The sequence below is a fragment of the Zonotrichia albicollis genome, chromosome 2 (genome assembly GCF_047830755.1).
Source record: "Zonotrichia albicollis isolate bZonAlb1 chromosome 2, bZonAlb1.hap1, whole genome shotgun sequence".
Taxonomy (NCBI): domain Eukaryota; kingdom Metazoa; phylum Chordata; class Aves; order Passeriformes; family Passerellidae; genus Zonotrichia; species Zonotrichia albicollis.
In genome coordinates this window covers 99,659,090-99,682,039 of record NC_133820.1, presented here as the reverse complement: position 1 = coordinate 99,682,039, position 22,950 = coordinate 99,659,090, and the positions used below count along the sequence as shown (strand labels likewise).

The 22,950-nt window shown below is 43.5% G+C and overlaps 1 protein-coding gene across 4 annotated transcripts in view; it reads right to left on the bottom strand.

The window, feature by feature from the left end:
- Window positions 1-22,950, bottom strand: part of NPAS2 (neuronal PAS domain protein 2) — a 106,193-nt gene that overhangs the window by 21,411 nt on the left and 61,832 nt on the right. For 3 of the 4 annotated variants that reach the window (XM_074535797.1, XM_074535798.1, XM_074535799.1), the window contains exons 5-11: window positions 20,979-21,068; window positions 14,992-15,112; window positions 13,870-13,983; window positions 4,823-4,941; window positions 2,369-2,451; window positions 1,348-1,454; window positions 59-206 (exon numbers count right to left, since the gene is read on the bottom strand). In XM_074535797.1, the coding sequence (XP_074391898.1) occupies window positions 59-206; window positions 1,348-1,454; window positions 2,369-2,451; window positions 4,823-4,941; window positions 13,870-13,983; window positions 14,992-15,112; window positions 20,979-21,068 (782 nt within the window). The remainder of the gene's footprint in view (window positions 1-58; window positions 207-1,347; window positions 1,455-2,368; window positions 2,452-4,822; window positions 4,942-13,869; window positions 13,984-14,991; window positions 15,113-20,978; window positions 21,069-22,950) is intronic. The other variant, XM_074535800.1, reaches the window with a different exon arrangement.

The following is a 22,950-nucleotide window of genomic DNA, read 5'->3' as shown; positions in this document are numbered from 1 at the left end:
AGGATGCTCCTATCTTCCTGTCCTTTATGTCCTGGCGAGTTGATAGGATTTTCCATACCTTACCACCATGTGAGTGCACACAATGAACTCTGGCTTGGAGTTCCACTGGTGGTAGGTGATGTAGTAATGGGTCTGGAGCCAGATCCACTGCTGTCCTTTGGTCAGAAACCGATAGCAGCACGACTTCCCCTTGCCGAACTGCATCACTGCCAGCAGAAAATACACACAGCTTGGAGCACAATTTCCCATGTGAAAATGACATGAAATGTGAAAAAAAAGTGACAAAAATGTCTGTCATAGGTAGACAGGAGTATAAGCAGCAATTTTGAGTAAGTGCTCCTCTCAGCCTTCTGACAGAACAAAAATCATAATGATTAGTAGGTATCTTCTTCTGACACTTGGATAGTACATTCCTACACAGCACAATTAACCTTACGTTTGGACACTGATGAATTAGTGTCCTCTACAATTTAAACAGAGATCTTACCCAGCTTTATGTGCTGATCACATACTGCTTAATTAGACACCTGGGATTACTTTCTAAGAGTGATCATCTTAAATTCTAGAGCAGAAAAGTACAGGATAAAAATGCTTGAAAAGATGAGTATTGTGTGCAGATGGATTTAGAATGAAGTAAACATATGAGATAACACTGTGCAAAGACAAAATTTGAAAGAAAATTCCCAGATTGATAAAAATTCAAACTACAGTAAACCAGGGTGTACTGAAGGTTTTGTAGATTCAATAACCTAATTAATCTCTTCTTTTTCCCCCTGGTGATTTCAAGGGGTTCCCAAACATCCACATATTTAGCTTTTCTATATTTCAATGTCAACATATGTTGACAGGATACTTTCAAGACAGGCAGAGGTGGTAATCTGAGATGTTAAAGCCAGTTCTGTAAGCAAATATTTGAAAAGCATTGCCTTATTTTCCTTACTTAGTGAAAGAGTTTTTAAATTAAATCCTAGTAGACCGTATTTAAATAATCACAGCTAATCCCAAATACACAGTGAACAACATTAGGGGAAATAATCCACAAGAATTGCTTGAACTATTTCTGCATATTCTTTACTAATAGAACAGGGGTCAAATCTGACATATTTTATCCATTCAGTGAGTCTCGCTGGCTACTTTTGGGGATTTAGAAGGGAAAATTGTATTTTTCAGAGCTTGGTAAGTCTGTCCCAGATGCCAATCAGCTGCAGTGTCTGCAGTGTGCTACAGCTCTGCTAAGATATACGGGCTGAGGCAGAGTCAAACCTCCCTTTCCAAACAACTTTTCACTGAAAAGAGGAGTCCCAGTGTCCAGTGACTTCCCAGGAACCCGGGCCATGTGGTACTTACAGTGTTCATGGCACCTTGCTAGCAGCTCCAGGTCGTCTATGTGGTAATAGTCATAGCCAGAAGTTCCCAGCACTTCAAATGGGAGGTATCCGATGATCGGCGGCGCTCTGCAGTTGGGCACGACAGGAGGCCATGAAACACAGAACGAGCAGTTCTGCATGCTGATGCAGACATGCAAACAGCCCAGATCTACTTTCACTCATCAGTGTATAGCTGTTCACCTCAGGGGGCTGGATCCCCACTTTCCCCCACCTTGCGCTTGGGATACCCAGCTGGGAGCAGCAATACCGGCAGGCATCATCCCACCAGGACAAGACTATGGCAACAGCCCTCCTCCAGGGAAAATGTGATTGTGGAAAGCAGTGCAGCTTCTCAGGGACCTTTATACAGGAATCTGCTGTGAGGGAGTCCTTCCTTGGCTGCTGCTTGGTCAGGGGCTCTGTGATGGCTCCTGCAGCCCTTATACAGGGAAAAATGTGTGAGGAGGTGTTTGGAAGCCATCATCTGCTGGGACCAAGGGGATAAGAGAGGAAATAATCTGTGCTGCTTTCCTCTGGGTGCCTGGAGAGCTCATCTGTGGCATGCTGAGGCACTTGCTTTGTACCTTTGCCAGCACAGATGCCTCAGGCCAGCATAGACTTTCCCTCCATAACTCAGTGGGAATTGCACACACGCAATCAATGACTGGATTTGGAAGGAAGGATTTCTGCAGCTGTATAATAATTAGCTCATTTTGCCATGTGACAGACTTTGGTCTGTTGATAATTTTAAAGGAAGGAAGAACAAGCTAATCACAAATTCAGCTGAAGAAATAGAGTCCTTTTGTTTCAAAAGCCCATTAAAAATAAAAGCAAAAGTAAATGCAAAATAGTAAACATCAGCTTTTGTAGGAATTTAGTTGGCAGTCCTTCTTTTCATGAGATTTAGATGTGAAATGGAACACTACTTGAGAGAACTGTACTTGTGAAATAGTAGTAGAAAAGCACCAAACACAACCAGCAGGGCTTTTCTTGTCACCAACCTGTGATCCAGGAATAAAAATTTCCACTCCAGACTGTGTCTTGATGTGAATTCTTCTAGAGGTTCTTCTACGATGCACATCTCCTGTCCAGTGGAGAAAACTGACTTACTGAGAGTTGGAGCTTCACCCCTCTGCTTCATCTAGCTTTTGTTAGCTATAAATACATGGTGCATAAGAGGAGAAAACAGAGGATTCACCCATTTTCTGGCCATTCCAGAGAGCAAACTATTGTATTTATCAATGCCAACATTTTTTACAGGAGACAGGGAGAAGAAATTGTAATGCACACGTACTTAAGAGCTGAGACTGTGCCTCAGGGTGCCAAAAGTTTTTTGGCTTTGAAGCAGTGCCTGGGGTGTGATGGCCGTGGGCTTTCCCAGCACCCAGCCTGTGTCTGATCCCACCAGGGCTTGCCACATCTTGCTTCACTCCCTCTGTGTTACTAAAGATACCCACCACCCTTGGTCCTTTTGGATGCCTGCCCACCAAGTTCTCTGAGAAAGGGGGACACTTTCCTTCTCCCTCAGCAGCTGCAGAGGAGCAAATGCTTTTTCAGGCAGCCAGCCTGCAGGGGATCTGTCCAGTGGGTTAAGGGGTCAGTGTTGCCTTGCACTTCACTGCCACAGAAACAAGCTGGCCCTCAAGATTCACAGCAGCCCCTCAGTGCTCATGAGCATGATAATTAGTAAGTGAGTTATGCAAGGCAGGGTAAGGCAGGACAGCCTTGCCCCACAGAGATGAGGAGCAGGAGGCAGTCAGTGGGGGTCACTTGCTGTGTGGAGGTGGGAAGCAGAGGGAAGGATGGCATCACAGTGCACAGCCATGCATGGGCTGGGGCTGGCTGCGTGCCCCAGGGCCACCTCACTGTGGCCATCTCTCCTCTCCCACTGGATGCTTTGCAGGGGCAACTGCAGCTTCATGAGCTGCCTGGAGTCAGCCTGGAGGCTCCTGGCCTGGGACTTCCCAGCATCAGCATTCTGGATTTGTGGCATCCAGGGTTCCTGTGTCCTTTGTGTCTCTCCTGCAGGAGGGTCTCCATCCTCACTGGTAAGGACAGCCTGCCCACTGGCCCCCAGTGCTGCTATTCCCCTGCTCCCTGATGCCACATCCCCCCATGCTGTGGGCCCAATGACAGCTTCCCGTCATTTCCATTAGTGCTTCACTCTCTGCTGTCCCTCAGGCAGAGGAGACCACTGATGTTTTAAACCCTGTTGGGACCAGAGAACAAGCTGAGGTGTGCTGCAGTCAAGCAGTTCTTTGATACATATCAATGCTGACAAAGTTCTTTGAAGTCACTAGCTGTGCAGAGGCAAAAGGCTTCACAAACACCTTCAATTCCTCTCTCCCCCTCTCTCCAGTTTAGGGCAAAATCCATGCTGATGCCAAGATCATACACTAAAGTTCAAGGTACAAACACTGCTGTGTGCAACCAAACTGCTGAATTCTGTCTCCCTTAGCTGGTCAGATAAACATTTTACATTCATTTTACAGCAGAAAGTCAGGAGTGGGAGTTAGGTGAGTCACCCAGGTGAACTGAAGTGTGCTCAGGACTTTGTGGCAGTTAAAATCTTCTCAGGGCTGTTCAGCAGCTGCTTCCTCCCTAGGACCTGGCAGCTCATTGCCACAGCTGGCCCATTTTGTTTCCCTGTTTATTTTGAGATGATAGCTCCCCAAAGACAAGGAATTTGCTTTTAGGGCTCTCAGAGAACCTTTAACTCCAGCCCTTCTGCTAATATGCTTATTGTGGTTAAGTTGCATGGGAAGTGTCCTCACTTACCTGGAAGGGACTCTACTTCCCTGCAGAGTCAGGAATCAGTCTAGAATGCCCTGCCAGTTCTAGAGCACAGAATGGAACCAGGCCACGGGAGAAGTGTTTTCATATTGGTCACATCTCAACTACATTAAAAAAACCCTCTTAAACTCTGGGCACAGGACACCTAATGCAGCACATTTGTCAATCAGGGAACAGCAGTGTTAGGCACAAGCTTGGTTTGTCTGTCCTTATAAGCACAAGCAGCTATCTTCCAGGATTTGTGAGAAGGGAAACAAGCAGTAGTCCACCAAACACTCTGAGAAGCACAAATGGAAGTGTTGGTGGTCATCTGTATCACAAAATCACAGGATCAGACAATTAGCTAGGCTGGAAAAGACCCTTGAGACCTTTGTACATTGTCCCATTGCAGGAACAGAAAGCAGCAACGAGGAACCAAATTTCAAAGTGACTTTGCAATTCCTATTGCAAGGAGGGCTCTGTATCCTGTGCAACACGGGCAGAAGTGACACTGCTTCCACAGATCCTGGCTTGCACTGATAATCCTCTTCACTGGATTTTTATGCATGAAATGTGATACCTGTAATCCATTCAATTAGCAAAACTAAGAACCTTCTGTGTTGCCCCATCTGAAAATGTTTAGTGAAGTTCTGGGATGCACGGCACCCAGGGTGAGCACTTACCTTTAAAAACTGAGGTGTTGCCAAGCGAACCGTTGCCACAAAGCAAATCTGTTTTCCTGGGGATGCTCTGTAAGCCCTTGGGACAGCCTCCTCAAAGCCATTGCAAGTGGAGTTAGGCACTAGTTAGGGAAAAAAATGGGACCTGGAGTCATGCCTCATATAAGATTCGCTCTCCCTGAATATTTTGCACACTCCAAGTGTACTAATACTATTTTTATTCAGAGAAGTGCTCTAAAAGCTTTTAAAGCTGATATGCATATATTTAAATCCAAGTCAGTCATGTTAGGCAGAAAGGCATCAGAGCTTAACTTCAAATATGAATTTTACAGGTTAATACTGATAAAAATAAGGCCAAACCTTATTACAGAGCATAAACCAGTTCTCTGGAAAGAAACCCCATGCATCCAATTGCTCTTTTTCACCACTCACAAGGAAAAAAAAAATACATTCTGCAGCATGCCTGGTGCTGTAACTTCCATGATGCAGTGAAAAAAAGTGTTGGCAAAGGAGGAAGCTGAAGAGAGTTCGTCAAGTCATCAATGGCAGAACACTGGGGCCCACAGCCAGGGAGGCTTCATCACACTAGCAAGAGGATGCTTGTGATTCTTGGCTGCTGAAGAATGCCTTCCCCTTCTGCATGGAAAGAACTGTCCCCAGTATGCTCAAGCTCTCCTTGTTTTAAAGAAGAAGAGACCCCATGTATGGCACTGGCCTCCAGAGATGGGCACATCTGGCGAGTCTGCAGAGGGCCTGCTGCGTCCTCCAATGCTGGGCAGGGGGAAGAACTGGATGTGATGTGGTTACACATTTTGTATATGCTTTTTGCCTGTGTCTTTCATGATTGCATGGCTTCAACTGCTTTGAGAGCCCACTAGCACCTCCTGCCACAGAGATACATTGCCAAAAGGACATGTTGATGAAAACCAGCCCACAGTCCCATGTTAGAATGACATAATGCAAATTACTCCTCCAAGTTCAAGTTTAGAGATGGTAATCCCACTCCCACAGCTATGAAAGAAAATGGTGTGCCAGGCTGCAGTGGGAACTGGGCTGGATTCTTGCCCTGCCTGGCTGACTTCCTCCCAGTGGGGGCAGAGAAGGTCCTAGCTAACAGCCAGAGTTCACCAATGTGAGCTAATTTCATGCTAACAGGGATTAAAACTAACATGAAACTCTCTTTCCTTACTATTAGGCCCCTACATCCACCTTCATGAAGTTTCAGACAGTTTGGCTCTTCTGCACAGGGCAAAGCATTACTGTGAAACTGAAGAGCTTTGTATCTATATGAGGAGAAGATAACAAGCCATTTTTATCCTGGGGTGCTTCTGCACTGGGATTTCATTTGCTACCACAAATTGCAGAGATGGAAGAAGTCTCAGGTGATCACATGTGCTTTTGGAACCCAATTCAACCTATTAAAAGCCTTAGAATATTGATGCATTACTGGTAACAAGGATAACAGGGTATGAGACAGAAAAGAAAGTATTCTGAGTGGAATTCACACCTGTGATTAAATGGTTTAGGCCACTGCATGTACAATATATATTACACCAAAAAAGAAGAAAAAAGTTCTTTATCTGAGAAGACACCACAGATGTGAACATCCCCAGAGATAAAGTCCTCTCTCATAGTTGAGACCGGAGGGCATGGCTAACTGGATATAGAGAGAAAAACTATGGGCAAAATTCTCCTCCTTTCACCAGCAGAGCACATGTGCTCTCGGGACGCCCTAGGAATATGTGTTCCCATTCTGATCCTGGAGTTATGTGTATATATGTGGGCTTCTATGGGATTATTAACACAAAAAGTTGAAAAGAAGAAGAGTTAAGTTCTACAGGACACACAAGTAGCCTAAGTAAAGAGTTATTGATCCATCCCTGATATTAGAATTTTGTGCAAGTCTGTTGATTTCTGTAGTTGGTCCCATTTAAAAATTAATGGGAATGCTATAAACCCACATTACGGGCACTGAGAAAAGTTACTTCTGAGCTTGCTATGTAGTTTGCTGAGACATTTGAAATCACTGGGGCTGTTTCTCTCTGTAATAGCAAGTTCAGGAGCAAATTCTTGCAGTCTGGGCTCTAAGATATGAAAACAAGATATGCACATTTAGCCTCTGAAACACAGGTATGATAAGTTAACCTAGTTAGCGAACCATGGGCTTGCAAATGACACCAGTTGTAGAAGGAAGCGGAGACTGAGTCACACCAAAGAGAGCAGATGGCTTTTTTATGTCAGCTGCTGGATGTAAACAGCCACGAGCCTGAGACATATTCCCAGAAGGCAGCAGAATACATCCCTGAATGTGGCATTTACAAAATAGGATTCTATTTCCAACAGGTAAATGCAGTAGTAAGAGGGTAATAATTATTGTGTAGGACAGCTAGGCAGTAATTTGGGATTTCCTCACAACATTTGGAAATGATGAACTTAGGCAGCAGTGAATGAATAAGCCCAAAGAGATGAGACACAGCTGGCCTGGCTGGATGTTATCCTGTCTTTGAACAGCTACTGTGCCATCTCATACTCAGCTGCCTTTGACAAAGTCCAGAGCATTAAAAGCCTCAATGATGCAGGCAGGTAGCCACTACATTGTCAAGTATCTCCATCTGAAAATGACAACTACAATAACTGAAAGGAAAAAACCACTCACATTTGCTTCTGAATTATTTTGCTGCCTGACTTTGGCTGTTGGTATCTTTTCTTTCCACAGCTTTATCTGCACAGCCTGCTTTGCTCTGCTTTTGCAGCTGGTCAGTGAATTTCAACCTTTTTTGGTTGATGAATTTTGAAGTGTAGTTAAAAAAAGAGGTCATTAGATGAATTTTTAAAAAAATACAATCCTGGTATAACCTTTTAAAAAAGCCTTCTGAAAAATCATACCTTATGACTCTCCAAGTCTCTTCAAAAGAAACACAATACCTTGAGGTAGTTCAGTAGTGAACTTTCTGAAAGCACCACAGAAAAACAGGGAACAGAAAATAGAGGATCAAGCCTGAGGCTTTGCAGATATTAAGATTTATCAGTCAAATATAGGGCTTGGAGTGCTTTTGTCAGAAGATGCCTAATGAAAAATGTTAGGCTCGCCATAAACAGGTGGGCTTGGGTAAGTGAAGGCCTGTGTGTTTCACAATTAAATAATCAGGATAAAATATCTTGAGTAAGGAATCTGAAGGTCATGTGACAAAGCTGAATACATCATCAGAAAGGTAAAACAGTTGTCTCATATACACCAGCTAGCTGATGCTCCTTAGTGTGAATTTTAATTGTTTTTGTGGTTACCTATCATGCCTGTTGCCCCTAGAGTACCACAAAATTTTTTTGTAGAAGTACTAAATACCTGCAAGTATCTTGTAAGACACAAAGAAACTGATTTACCTATACAGATATATTTGTTTGATTGTTCTTTTCTTTATTTTTTTAAAGACCAGGACACTTGGAACAGAATGTTACAAATAAATAATGTACAAAAGGAACCAAACCCTTCGCTATTACAGGCAAAAGGATTTTTATCCCTAGGGAGAGAAATCATGCCATATGAAGTGAATGAAAACATGTTTTAAAAACCCCAGATGCCACTTTATTCAGTTAATAATAGTACAGCAGTCAGTTGCTTGGTCATCTTTCTTCAGCTTGGAATGTGTAAAACATAATCTTCCTAAGATAGCAACCCTCCTGCTTATGCCATTTGAAAGAAGAAATCCCTCCTTCCTACTTTGTCAAGAGATGTTAATATTTAAAGAACCAGTCTTAGTGACTGTCAAACAAGCTGAACAGTGATTTCAAAAAATACAAGCCAAACAGACTAGAATAAAATCAAATTTGTTTCATATAAATTAATTCAGGCCTCAGATGAACAGAATATTTGGCAATTAACAGATATAATGAAGAAATCCAAAGTGCTGGTGGCAAGCCAGACTGCTCTCAGTAGTCATGTAGGTGAGTAACAGTGACACTGTCCATACATCACCTGTCCACTTTGATCTACTCTCTCCTCTTTCCTCCTCCTGTTTCTCCCCTGGCCATCCTGTGCTGAATGATATGAATGGTATGATATGTGTGATATGAATCCCAAGCAGATTCCTTAGAACAGGAATGGTGTCTTTTCTTAGCACAGAGAGCCTAGCAGGAGTGCTGCATGTGGTTAGCTGCAGCTTCTATGATATTGTTAATAGCAAGTAATAATATGTGGCTCTTGGTTCTGATCAAAATATTCATTTTGGATTGAGTTATTCTTGTTTCAGTACATACGTATGGAGGCTCAAGATCAATGTATCTTCTGTATGAACTGTTTACTTCTTTTAAAAATTAATTCAGATGCAATTAATTTTTCTGGAAGTTAAGACTTTTCCCCCCCTTTAACACAGTAATTTTCTTGATGCTTATTATTATATCTGAGAGATGTATCAGCTAACAGTAGAGTATCTTCCATTATTAGTATTCAGTAACCAGATACTTCCTGAGTTTCCATGTAATTGGGAACAAAAATGCACAATTTTAAATTCCACTATAATATTACATTACTTGATTAGGAACTCTTTTCACATAATGCTTATCTACTTCTTCAAGAGAAAAGCTTCAGGGATTTTGGATGAAAGGGCAGATCTATCACTTAAAAGATGCTGGTGGTCCTTTTTAATATTGATTAACTCTTTGAAAGGGAAGACTCTGTGGTTTTGTCCCTTTCAGGAGTTTTTAAGCAAGTGTGTCACTTCAGAAAGAGGATACCAGAGCCAATATTTGGATATATAATTATGAGAGATCTTTGTGTGTTTACAAATTACAAACAATTTTCACAGGAGGAATAAATCCAACCCATCTTATCATTTCTTATCTGAGTGAGCTATTAAGCGGCTTTGTAAAATAATGTATTCTCACTCGATCTGACATTTTTTACTGGAGCTGAGCACTTCCTTGGACTTTTGGGGAGAGTTACCTTCATTACATGCCTTCCTCAGCCCTCAGGCAAGACTGGGTGAGAGCCACTGTATTATTCATTGGTGATGCTGATATGAGTCTCTCTCTTACCAGGTACTACAGGTTAATAGGTACAGTGATGCACTTGGCTCCCTCAGATGTGAGCTCCCTTCATGACTCTCGTTAAAATCTGGGCTACAGACCCAGAACCTGAAATATATAAAAATATTGGACAGAGTTCCTATTTACAAATAAACCAAAACCAACCCTGGTGGTCTGACAGCAAGTAGGCATTTCTCACAGAAGCAAAAAGGAATTCCACCCTTCCTCGTCTGAGTGGCCCGTGGGCCACCTCCTTTCCTCTCATGGGACTACTGAATCTTCACATCAGGTTACAGTCCTGCTTTTCTCATTGAAGCTTAATTAATGATGATTATATAATCCTCCCAAATGGAAAATCAAATCTCTTGTATTTGATTTAGCACAGGCAGTGACTCATGCAGCACTCTGCACAGCTTGCACTGCTGTCTCACTGGTCAGCTGCTCTCACTTGGGCACAGCCAGTGCAATGGGGATTCACTCATGTGCAGGCAGCTCATGTCACATCCCTGGTGCAGATACGGCAGCAGAAATACTCTGCAGCAGGGTTTGCAGAGTACAGATTCCTCAGGAGCAGCCAAAGTGTGCATGCTCTTGCTAACCCTGGCACTGGGCTGTGTAGCTCCTCTAGCCCACAACTGCAGCTGACCCTAGGAGCTCCCGGGACAGTGATCTCCTGAAAGACAGAATGCCTGCTGTGAACAGAGAGAGCTTTCCTGGGCAATTTCTGAGCCCTGTGTATGCACGTCCCTGCCTCTTCTGGGATCAGTGAAAATGCCAGTGACTACTCCTTTGTGGGAGTAGCATGGGTTCAATGTAGACTGTGTGTGATCTGCCTCCCTGACAGCAATTCTGGTGACAAGTCACCTTGGCAGATATCAGGTATTTGTCCTACTTCAGCATGAAAAAAATTATCTTTGGCATCTCAGTACGACGGCCTTTAAACCTCAGAGCTCCCATTAAAGTTAGGGAGAGAAGCTAAGCTCCTAACTGGCTTTCTAAGCCTCAATCCACAAATTAATCCATTCAAACCCATCCCTATATGATGTTCTCAGCCAGAAGTCAACAATGAGATTAAGGGGGAAGGTATAAAGGAGGAGGGAGGGGGGCAAGGTGACTGGGACTCACATGCCTGACCTCCTTGCCCCAAGCACCAACCCTGTATGAGTAATGAACAATAATAAAATAAGCCTAAGGAGATGATAATTCAAAAGAGGTTACATAAAAGGCTATGTGGAAGTAGAATAAAGATAGTGACATTTCTGTTAAAGAGGGTGAAGTAGGACCTACCAGTTCTTAAAAACATCAGCAAAAGTTAAATGACAAGGCACGGAGACAGATTTACTCCTGCAAGACTCTACATTAATGACAACAGAATAGCTAAGTATCCTGACAGGATATAATGTGCCCAGGGATAAAAGAACTTCCCTGGCCACAGAGGCTCTGGCATCCTTGTGGCAGGAACAGGCAGGCTGAATGGGCTCAGAGTACGCTCAGCAAAGCATTGGAAACAAAGGTAGGAGTTTGCATTGGGTGGCTAAAAAGGAATGGCAGGATTTGTATTTAAGGAACATCCTGTATCAGTCTCCCATGTGTAAAAATATGCTCACACTTCCACTGCTGTGAAAAGCTACAGGGAAAAACATTCTTCAGTACATTCATAAGGAATGCCTCCTGCTTATTAAGCCTAATTTGCAATTTCTGTCTTTCTCCCCCAGCCAAGTCTTTTCTTATCTTTAGCTTAGAATCCCTCCTTCACAAACATCTCCAAAAAGCAGGCTTTGGGGCCAGCTGATCCTATGCATATAGGACAAATGCTGCCCTGAGTGATGTGTCTCTCCCACCACCCTTGTCACCACTTTCTCTCTTGCCCACTTGGCCTCACACCTGGAGGATGGATGACTGGAGAATGGGTATTTATTCAACAGGAGAAAAAAAGGGCAATTGCTGTCAGGCCCAACAGGTGACAGCCCTGAGGAGCATGGGCTGGAGGATGGTGCCTGGTAACTGTGGGCCAAGCAGAGGCAGGAATCCAGCCCACCCCTGCAGCCACCAGATGCTTGGAGTTGTTTGTGCCACAAGTCCCTGTGCCAAAGCACAGGTGCCTGCCCCCAGCCCTTGGGTGGCTTCCCCAAAGGGTGGAGCATGCCTACAGTGCCTGCTTCAGCTGATTCTCCTGTGCCTTGCTCAGGGTGCAGCTGGCTGGTGCAAGGAGCCCAGCTGATCCAAGGACAGCCACTCTGGAGGTCTGCACCCTCCTCTGGCTGCTCACCCTGTAAGCCAAGAGTATCAGCTCCCAAGCAAACAGTTTGCTGCTGCTACATCTGAATCCAGGGCACTCGCTTCCACGTTTGCTGGGAGGTGACCTTTGCAGCCATGGGGGTGACCCCCAGCCCAAGGGGAGCAGTGCTGGACATGCACTGGTGAGGCATTTCCATCAGGCTCTGCACTGAACTGCTGAAACTAAAGTCAGATGGCAAGGGGGCCAGGAGGCACCATCTCACAGAGCCAGGCAAGGCTGCCCCTCCCTGTCAACCAGAGGGTCAGGCTGCAGCAGAGACGGGAAGAAAGTGGAAGAGACAAAATTAAGTGAAGATTTAGAAAAAAGTGGCACAAAGGGGGAAAAATGTGAAGAAGAAAGCACATGACTTGTTTGAAAGCTATTAAGATGGGGTCTTTCGAAAATGATTTGGTGTCTTCTGAAATCAATATGTTCCCATTTAGTTTCTATGCATTAAGCCAGGGAAGATATCTGTAATGTAAGTTTTATCATTTTTCTGAGAAATAGCCACTGATGAAATAGCTGGGATGTGAAATCCTAACAGGTAAGGGGGCAATATTAATGTCAGGCTAAAATAAAGGGCTGAAAATCCTTGAAGAAAATGGATCAGAAATTCCCCTGGTAGAAATGCATCCTTATGAGTCAGCACCTGAAATCCGGTTTCTGCTCTAGAAAACAGAACAGCTTGGTGTGCGCGTCTGTCAGGCAGGCGCATTTCACTTCATTCAAACTAGAAAGCATACAGGCAGCTACATTTTTTTATACAAATAGAGCCTCAAATCAGATGGCACCAAACAAGAAATACATATCTCCATCCTGCACGTAGGTTTCTATTCTAGTCATGTGGAGCAAAAGCAGAAAGTTAAATGGGGACAGGGACATTTTTTTTCACAGCGTGGTGTGCAGTGTTTGGAAAGCACGGTGGGGAATTTTTTTGCAGAGGATGACCTATTTGGAACAATACCAGCAACTTTGGAAATGCCACTCTGGAGTTCAGTCAGGCAAGTAACTAAAGCAAACTTGGGCAGGCAGGAGAAGGAAAGGAATAAAAGAGTATTTCATTTCTGACACTAATGGCCGTGCAGCAATCTGTTTGTTAGAGAATGGGTGAGGTGGAAATCTGCTCTTCACCCCTTGAAAGATGCTTTCCCTGCACTGACTGTGGTGCATCAGTGACTATGCTGACTGCATGTCTTCCCTTTTTTTTGGAGAGTAGTGGGTTCTGCAGTGCTGGAGAGGAATGCAAAATGGCAGCTGGAGAGGGAGATGGGTGGCAGTGTCCACAGCCATTCTGATGAAACGTGGCACTGCTGCCTTTCCCCAGGATTTTGCAGAGAAGGGTAAGAAGACAGATTTGGAAGGTTATCAGCTCTGGCACAGAATTTGTGTTTAAAGTAAACCAGCAGATAAGGCAGCAAGATTATAATTTTGCTAATAGGTGGGGTCTTAGCACACAGTATCAGTGAGCACAAATAAACCCTCATCTAAACCTGTCATTATTTGCAAACGTACCCAGAGTCCAGGATCACTGCAAGTGAAGGGCAGTAACAAAAGCAACTAACACAATTTCACTCATCACATGTATTTATCCAGCTACTGCAACTCAGCCATGAGATCCGTGAGAAGCAAAATTTATCCCGTAATGTTAAAAATAGTTCTGTCAGTTAAAAGCCTGTCTTGTTCAATGGAGCAATACTTATATTTTATTTTACACAGCTAAAGGAACATTTATACAACAATTAAAGCTTACCATTGCTGTAAGACCGAAAATTTCCTACAAATTTTATGTATTCATATGTTGGAAATTCCTTTGGGTTCAAACTTCCTCTCAGAAGATGACAATAAAACTCTAGTTCATTGTCAGCTGGATTGTTAAAAGAAGAAGAAGAAGAAATAAATATACTATTTCAGCTAAACACAACCAATGGTGTCTTCCAACCCCAATCTTGCAACTGGCAGCACAAGAGCAGCTTGTTACCTCTCAGGAGTCTCAAACACCAATGTGCTATACATTGCAGGAGCAGAGGCTCTGCAAGAAAGCCTTGCAGGGATGCAGGTTGCTCAGCACTGTGCCCAGGCGTGCCTGCAGCTCGGGGACAGCTTTGGAGACTTGCCGTCTGTGCCACACCTCATCACAGGAGTTACACAGCCACAGCCTCAGTGCAGCCACAGACAGAACTGGGTCCTTCACTAACTGCTTTTTTCTGTTTAGGCTCCTCACCACTCACAGCTGTTCTACATCCTGTGTTGGAAAACTATGCTTAATTACCTCAAAACATCTATTAAATTAACTTGGGTATATTAGCTTTCAGCTGCAGGTTTTGTACAATACAGTAGATTGGGCAGCTGTACATCTTACATTATTGTGTCTTTTTTGGTTTTCTGCATCTTACCTCCTAGAGTGAGTAAGGCTGAGGAAGTAAAAACATTCCCAAGGAAATCAAAATTCAATTGGAAAAAGAACTACAATAGTTTTAGAGCGATTTTTTGACTGTAAGGCAAACCAAAGTTACGCCACATTAGCTGATCTCTGAACAACATCTTACTTGAACAGGCTGAAATATCAATTAAGATGTGATTTGTCTCAGGCGAACTCTCAATTTCCATCAGCTAACCTATTTTCCTTAGCTGTCTCAAATGATATGATATTTAATAATTAACATAACTGCAAGTAGTCTTAGCCTAGTAAAATAAAGGCAAAGAGTTTCATTTAAAAATAGAACCAAAGGGTCATTCCAGGTGGCAAGATCTTTTTGAAAGGCTACGAACCTAATTTTTTTACTGCACATCACATAAAAAACTCTTTCTGTGAGAAAATTTTTTATCCTGCCTGTGCTTTTTCATTTACTAGAGAAGATAAAATGAAACTTACTTTTTAAGTAATCAGATGAGGCAGAATCTGTCATAAGCATACAAGAAGATAACATCTTATAAATTTCTGAGTGTTCTTGTTCTGGGAGGAAGTTTAACAAATTCTGATCCAAGACATCACACTGCAAAGAGAAATAAGTTTTGAGACAAACAGAAATATCACAACAAGCAACACTTGCAGAGATGTGCAACAAGATGTGATACAAAGCCTGTGGCATTTGACAGGAGTTTCCTCACTGATTTCCAGGTACTCTAAAACAGAGGGGGAATCTGTTGGACAAACTGAGTGGCCACTTCCCTGTGGGCTGGTCATCAATTAAGTCTCAGCAATCAGCAACATTCAGTGTTTCTCAGAGACCATCAGATCCAGCAGGTACATCCATGCAATTAAATTATGAGACCTGGGAGAGGGCTGGAAAAGGGTGTCTGGCTCCCCATAGTGCTACTAAGCTCCATGCACAGGCCTGTTGTGGATCATTGGAATTTGTTCTCTCCCTAACAGAGCAGTGAGGCTGAGAGTCACCCTGAGTCAGCCAGGTCAATCCCAGATCAAGCTCCTTCCTGGGGGGATCCCCTCAGCTCCTGGGAAATGCCCTTGGGGTGTCAGGTCTGGCTCCCCATTTCCTGCATCCTGGCAGGTGGGAGCAGGGAGAAGGGGACTTCCATGTCTGGACATGACTTTACAGCAGGTAGTCTCCAGGGAGAGGAACTTCACAGTGCCACCAAGTCCTCCCTCTGGCCAGCCATGAGCTGAATGTCCATGTGCCTCCAGCCGCATGATCAGCTGGCTTGAACCTGAAATCCATCCAAAATCTAGGAACTAAGATTTGGGAATGGAAAGAGGAGATGGATTTGTGTAAAAGGCCATGGCTGGCTCAGGGTGGAGACAACAATGAGTCTGTCATGGGCTGCCAAGAGGAAGGTGTCCCTGTGCCCAGTGTGGTGACTAACCCAACAGAGTGCCTCTGAAAGGAAGCCTGAGATAAAGTGACCCTCCAATGGCATCAACTTACATCTGTCCCACTTGAGACTACCTCAGGCTGAGCTGGCACACTCACACAGCTTTGAGTGTCATCAGAGCAGCTTCTATCAGACTGTACAGTCATGCTGAAAACATGTAAGCTGTGTATGAGACTGGCAAGTTATTAACCATCATCTATTTGTGTAAGATTGTGCTTTGGTTTCCATCTGCTTTCTATTCATGCTAGCTTTTCTGTGTGGAATTCCTGTTTAGAGTGGTGAAACTCACTGAGCAGACTTTAAAAATCAGAGTGCTATGCTTTATACACACACCTTAACAAGAATATATCACTTTAGATAATTCAGTTACAAGTATTATATATGCTCATTACTTGAATATTCCTGTTGTGAAGAATAATCAAAAGTTATTTGTGTGGCTTTAGTTTATATCTTATTAATGTGAATCCTACTGATACAGTATGTGATAAAGGTTTTTTATGTATGTATAAATACTTACATGCACATTTCTGTATACACATACTATGCTTCACAAGATACAGTACATTGTTTCATGTAATTTTTTTGTTGTGCATATGAAGAAAAAGCCTTTGACAGGAAACTGCACTGGTGAGTTCTGTTCAAGGCTTAGGTGCAATCTCAGAAATTATTTTTTCCTGTAAATGCTAATGATACTACCAGGTTAATTTATCTCCCATGTACTCTGCAGTAATTGCAGAGAAAACTAGATGTGAGACATCACTACTCCTCTAACTGAAACCTTTTGTCTCCATACTGACCAAGCTCCAATTCCAAACTCTCACCTCTTGCAGAGGTCTGGCACACCAGTAAAACAGTGCACAGAACAAAACTTCTGGACCTTGTACACATCAAGACTTCAACAATGCTCTCGAATCAATATGTCAACCCAGAATACATTGCTAAGTCAAACAGAGAGATGGAAGCAAATATTCCACGATCTCACTGGAACTGTGGAAAATGCCAAGCAAGCTGTTCATAGCTAATTCTGCACCAGACCCAAACAGCAGACATCTGATGTCATGGCAAAAAGGTAGGTGGTGAAACAGATAAGGTCTGCAAAGGGATCTGGACAGACTGGATCAAAGACCTGAGACCTGTATGAGGGTCCAACAAGGCAAAGTACCACATCCTGCCCTTGGGCCACAACAACCCCAGGCAGTGCTACAGGCTGGGGATAGAGTGGCTGGGAAGCTGCCCAGTGGAAAAGGACCTGGGGGTGCTGGTCCACAGCAGCTGAACATGAGCCATGTGTGTGCCCAGGTGGCCAAGAAGGCCAATGGTGACCTGGCCTGGATCAACAATAGCGTGGCCAGCAGGAGCAGGCAGGGATTGCTCCCTGTACTGGGGACTGGTGAGGCCACACCTCGAGTACCGTGTCCAGTTCTGGTCTGCTCAATTCATCTCCCACTGAGGTGCTGCAGTGTTCCAGAGAAGGACAACAGAGCTGGGGAAGGGTCAGGAGCACAGGTCTTACAAGGACCAGCTGAGGGAGCTAGAATTGCTTAGCCTGGAGAAAAGGAGGCTCAGGGGAGACCTTATCATACTCTTAAAACTATCTGAAAGGAGGTTTTGGTGATGTGGAGGTTGGTCTCTTCTCCCCAGCAACCGGTGACAAGACAAGGGGAAATGAACTTGAGCTGCATCAGGGGAGGCTCAGGCTGGACATCTGAAAAAACTTCTTCATGAAAGAGTGATTAAGCATGCGAAGAGGCTGCCCAGGAAAGCTGGCAGAATCACCATCCCTGGAAGGGTTCAAAAAATGAGTGGACATTGCACTTTGGTTTAGTGGGCATGGTGGTATTAAGTCAAAGATTGGACTTGATTTTGCAGGTCTTCTCTGACCTAATTCTACTGATAAAATTTGACCATCAGTGATAACAATGGATCAGTTGGAGGGGAATGGTTTGCAGCTCTGTCTAATTATTCTGCAGTGAGCAGTTCTGTGCCACTGGCTGAGACAGCCAGAGTATTGCTGAACGAGATAGGCAAAGCAGACAAAAGATCAACTACAGTGATTGTGGGTAGACTTGTTAGATGAACTATGTTAATGCACAGTTATGCTGCTAAGCCTGGAATCTACTCTGCATCTTCACATCTATGGATCCTGCTAAGCAAAGCTTTGGAGTATTTACTCCTGAAAGCTAAGGCAGGCAAAAAACACCTTTGCCTACATGGATGCTGGTCTGTTCTGAACAGAATACATCAAGTTCTGCAATAATGGGATGCACAGTTAAAATATTGCTGCAGTTTCAACAAAACAGCTGTACTCCAGAATGGAACTCCTTCCTCATAATTTCATTGCTTTTAATGTGGGATGGGGGTCGGTGGAAAAATTCTGTGGTTAGGTGGAAAAATTCTTGCTGCAGGGAGAGAAAAATCAAAGGATGTAAGCAAACATGGTGACTAGGAAAGGGATGGTGGAGGGCTGTAAATGAGATAGGTTTCTTTCCCACCAACACAAAAATAAAGATGGCTATGCAGTTGTGTGCTGGGATTTGGCCCCTGTATGAACCTGTGTATCCTGCACTGATTCCCACTGCTACCCTGTAACAGCAACACAGCATAATTAACTTCTGCACACTGTAAGGTGCCATGTCCTGGATTCTTCCACCCTGAGGTTTGCCTTAAGCACCCAACACAGCAGAGCAGCTCCTTGAGTTTCACTGGGTAGCCCCTGAGGAGAAATCTCAACCCTGCCAGGGACCTTCTGGAAAAGCAGGCAAGAAGGGACAGGGAGGACCCTTCCCAAGAGATTGCATATTCTTGGAGTCATAGTGTACCATCTGACTGGCAAATGCTGAGTTGTGATCAGAATTCAATGAATTCACTTCAGTTAGTCATCCTTACCATGTGAGCTAGACCTCTCCATCTCAACTGACTCTACAAGTAGTCTCCAGACCTCAAAAAAAATTTAGAATTACAACAGGGGAAGTTTGTGTCTGAAAATTTTCCATGGAAATATGGGAAACTGTGTTAAAGAGAACCGGATATATTTGTTCTCAGCACTGGAACTTTCATGATTTTAATGAAAAAAGAATATACATCAGTTTTATTAACAGGAGCCCTCAGAGTGCCCGCTCTGCATTTTGCCCAGTTTTGCATTCCTTTCGTTGTTCAAAGCAGAAGATTTTCAGAGTATTTTTTCCCTGTTGCCACAGAGTAGAAAGAATTGGTATGTTGTTCCTCAATCAGTGACTGAATTTAGCTTACAAATAGATCCTCAAGGTAAACAAAATGAGCCACATAGATTTTCCGGATAGCACTCTGATCAGTTTTAAGACTTCAAAAAAAACAAATGACAAGGACAGAGGAAGACTAAAATACCCAGTGTGCACCTAGAAGCACCCTCAGCTGGGCCCCTGCCCATGGCCACAGTGATTTGCCAGCCTGGGCAGGGAGAGGCCTTTATTCCTTGCTCAGTTATGGCCTCTGGGATGCTCCCTCTGCATGTGTGGGCTGGTGTTAACCATTACCACTCCAGCAGCTCCAGCAAGGTCTGCTCCACCTGCAGCCTGGTCAGGCTGCTCCCTGACTTGGATTGCCATGTGCTGCTTCTGTGCAAATAAAAAGTAATGTCCATCTTTACCCTTATTTTGGGCTGGATACCAAGTAAGGTTATCACACAAAGCATGTCTTTGGGAGAGAAAACCAATTCAGTTTCTGATGGTGCAACTCAGGAATTGTAAACCTGAATCTATCCATGCTCAGTCAGGGCTTCAGACTTCAGGCACAGGGTCTGAAATGTGTCTTCCAGAAGAGGAATACTTTCCCTCAGCAGATCTATCATCTCCACTAAGAATCAGTATTTGAAAGGGATACCAATGAAATCTCCAAATGATGAAAGACAAGGAAATTTCATGGAGATCAGTAAGCATATGAAAACCCCATAGCCTGTGTGTAGGACAGAGCTCTCCCCACCCTTGAAGTGAGGAAAATTTAACAAAATAGTCAAGTACTGGTCTTCTAAACTGTTGAGGATGAAAGAAAACTGAAATAGATAGACTCAGTTCAATCTGTTGTTGCATAGCAATATTTTTGCATTTACCAGGAGCTGCTCTTTCATCAAGTTCTTTTGTCTCAGAAGAAAATAATTTTTGTTCTTATTCCAGCAAGGTAGTGTTGTGAAATACATTTGTCTGGGTGAAAAACATAACACATATTTGGTGAAAAACTAAATGAGAGAAAGAGAATTGTAATTTTCTTAAGAACATGGCAGGGGGTAGTACAATAATGATTTGGCAGCTAATTTTTTCTCCTGGGCATGTATTTATTTGAGACCAGGGTACTAAAAATGAGTGTGAGGATTAATCCATAATTATTGTGCCATTTCTCCTAGAGCAGCCTTAGCAACAGGAGCAGGGTTAGGAGCAGTCCCTCTCCCCTGCTCCTCCAGCCCAAGCCAAAGCACAGGAGTGTCTCCTGGAGCAGCACGCAGACAAAAGCTGAATGTGCTGAGCATCGGCTGCACTGGTGTAGGGCTGCACCCAGCACTGGCTCCACAGCAGCTCAGGGAGCAGTGTGCTCCCCTTGGGAAAGCACAGGGGAGCTCAGGGAGAGCTGTCAGCAGCCTCCAGCTAACTCCAGATTCAATGGGGCTTTTGTCCTTTACCTCCCTGGGAGCAGAATAAGGCCCTTAACAAGCTCCACACCTGGGCTGCCAGCAGCACTGGTGCTATTCTCTGTTAGCTTAAAAATCAGAGATGGAAAAGATCAGCCAGGTCACCCTGTCCCTCCCCTGGCCAGACTATTCCTGCAGAGCTTTTTCCATTCAAGCTGAAGTGCCTCATAGCAACAAAAACCTGAAGGATATGAATCAGACAGAGAGAGTGCAGAGCTGAGCAACAGCAGCAGCCAGCATAATGCAGGGACAGACTCCCTCATCACATTTTCAGGAAAACACCACCCCCAGCACTGTTTTACACTGCTCCTACAAGTGCAGAGCCCAATTCTACAATGTGTAGTAGAAAAGGCAGCGCCAGAATTACTCACCGGTAAATGCCCCAGAAGAGGTGTGATGCTGTCAGACACATAGATGATGCTTCCACCTGTGGTTACTGCTATAATGAAGCCATCTAATGCCTAAGGAAAACAGACAAGTGCAGAGTGCTTTAATAGGAATGAGTGGTGTAAACAGGACATCTCATCATGTATTGATCAAAACAGTTTGACTTTGGCACCATATTATTATTGAGTTGTAGGAATGTTATCTCAAGTTGCAGAACAGTAATTCTCTGATTTTACAGTCTGATTTAACTTTTACAAGACTCTTTGTAGTCTAGTAAAACTTACTATTGAAGCAACAAAGGGCTCACAGGAACATTTCATGTCTCAGTTTTTAAATTAATCACACATTTTAATAATGCAAAATGGCTAAGACTGGATCCCTTGGAAGTTATTAAAATGAACATTTGAGCTCTGTGTAAATATCAAAGGACGATGAAAGGATGCAGTCCTATCTCAAAATGGTACTTCTCTGCAAACCCCATAAATCTCAGTTTGTATTAATGTAACATTGTATATTACTGGGCTTTCATGTAAGTAAAAGCAATGCAAATGATCAAATAATCCTTAGCCTGAGTTTTAATTGAGTGATTTATTTTAAAGGTCATGGTATTAGATTCCTCATTCCAAGACAAATTCACCCTTCTGCAGAGTTTCTTCCTCACTTTGGTCCCATCTTGTGGTAAGCCCCTCCACTCCTAGGACTGAAGGGAAATGTCAGCCTTATCCCCACCCTCTGCACAGGACCAATTTCACCTTCAAAATGAGTCTCCTCTTTAGTCTGAGCTGCCAAGTTTTGAGCTAAATTTTGCTCAAAATTAAACCTAGGTGGATTTTGAGATCTAAGGCAAGATTAACTTATTTTTTTGGGGGGGATTCTCCTCAGAGCGAAATAAAACTAGATGATCTTCAGATCACTGTAAGGAGAACATCTCAAAAAATTAAGACACAACAGCAGGGGCTCAGAGAATATATTAAAATCTTCCCATTGTCATTAGGGAGTCACCTGTGAGGCTCCCAAACCTTCAAGTGGGGCAAGTCTGGGCCCTTCCTGTCAGTTCCCCGATGTTCTGGAGTCAGTTTTGGCAGCAGTACTTGAGCAGCAAAGGCCCTGCAAGCACAACTGAATCAGAGCAGTGTTTGACAATGCTCCAGGGGCCATACCTGCTCAGGAGACAGGTGTACTGCAAACAGCCTGACCAGAGAGCCACAGCAGATTACTAAACCATACCACAGATCCAGGCCTGCCTCCAAGCCAGACTTGCAGTTGATCTTGTAAGCCCCAGCACATCCTTCCCCCCCGCTGACTTCAATAAGGGAAAGAATTCTGAGAATACTGGAAAATGCTAATTGTTAAGAAAAAAAAAAGGAAAACACAAAGCCTTGAATAAAGACACAAACATATGTTCCTTTTTCCAGAGAATGCTGAGCACCCACAACTATTTAAGTCAATGGGAATCTGCTGGTGCTTCAATCCTTTGAAAAGCAAGTCAATAACTTATACCCCAGTAGAAGAGTGAGTGTTTAGCATCTCTGAAAACCCTCCAGCTGCTATAGTTAGTCTGACTTTGTTAATCTAGGTGCAGAGAATATGTTTTCCTTTGGTGCAGTACATTCAAGCTGTTTTCTAAAAAAGCATGATAGCTGTTAACCCATAGAAGAGAGCAGTGGTTTTACAAGGCAGTTGGATCGTGCATGTTACTATGGTGAAGGTTGTTAGTTTTTAAAAAATCAAGTCTTTATTTCATATCCAATGCAAATTACACACAGTGACTCATATCAGAGCTTTGTGGTAAAATCAAGTTAATGTGTGCATACATAACTCTGTTTTTATTTACTTGCAACTGGACATTCCAACATTAAGGGAGCATTTTCATCTTTAAAGGTTTTACTATTGCATCAGTCCTAGACAGACAAACAGAGCCTAATGCCCACTGTAATTTGATGACAGCCTTTTCAA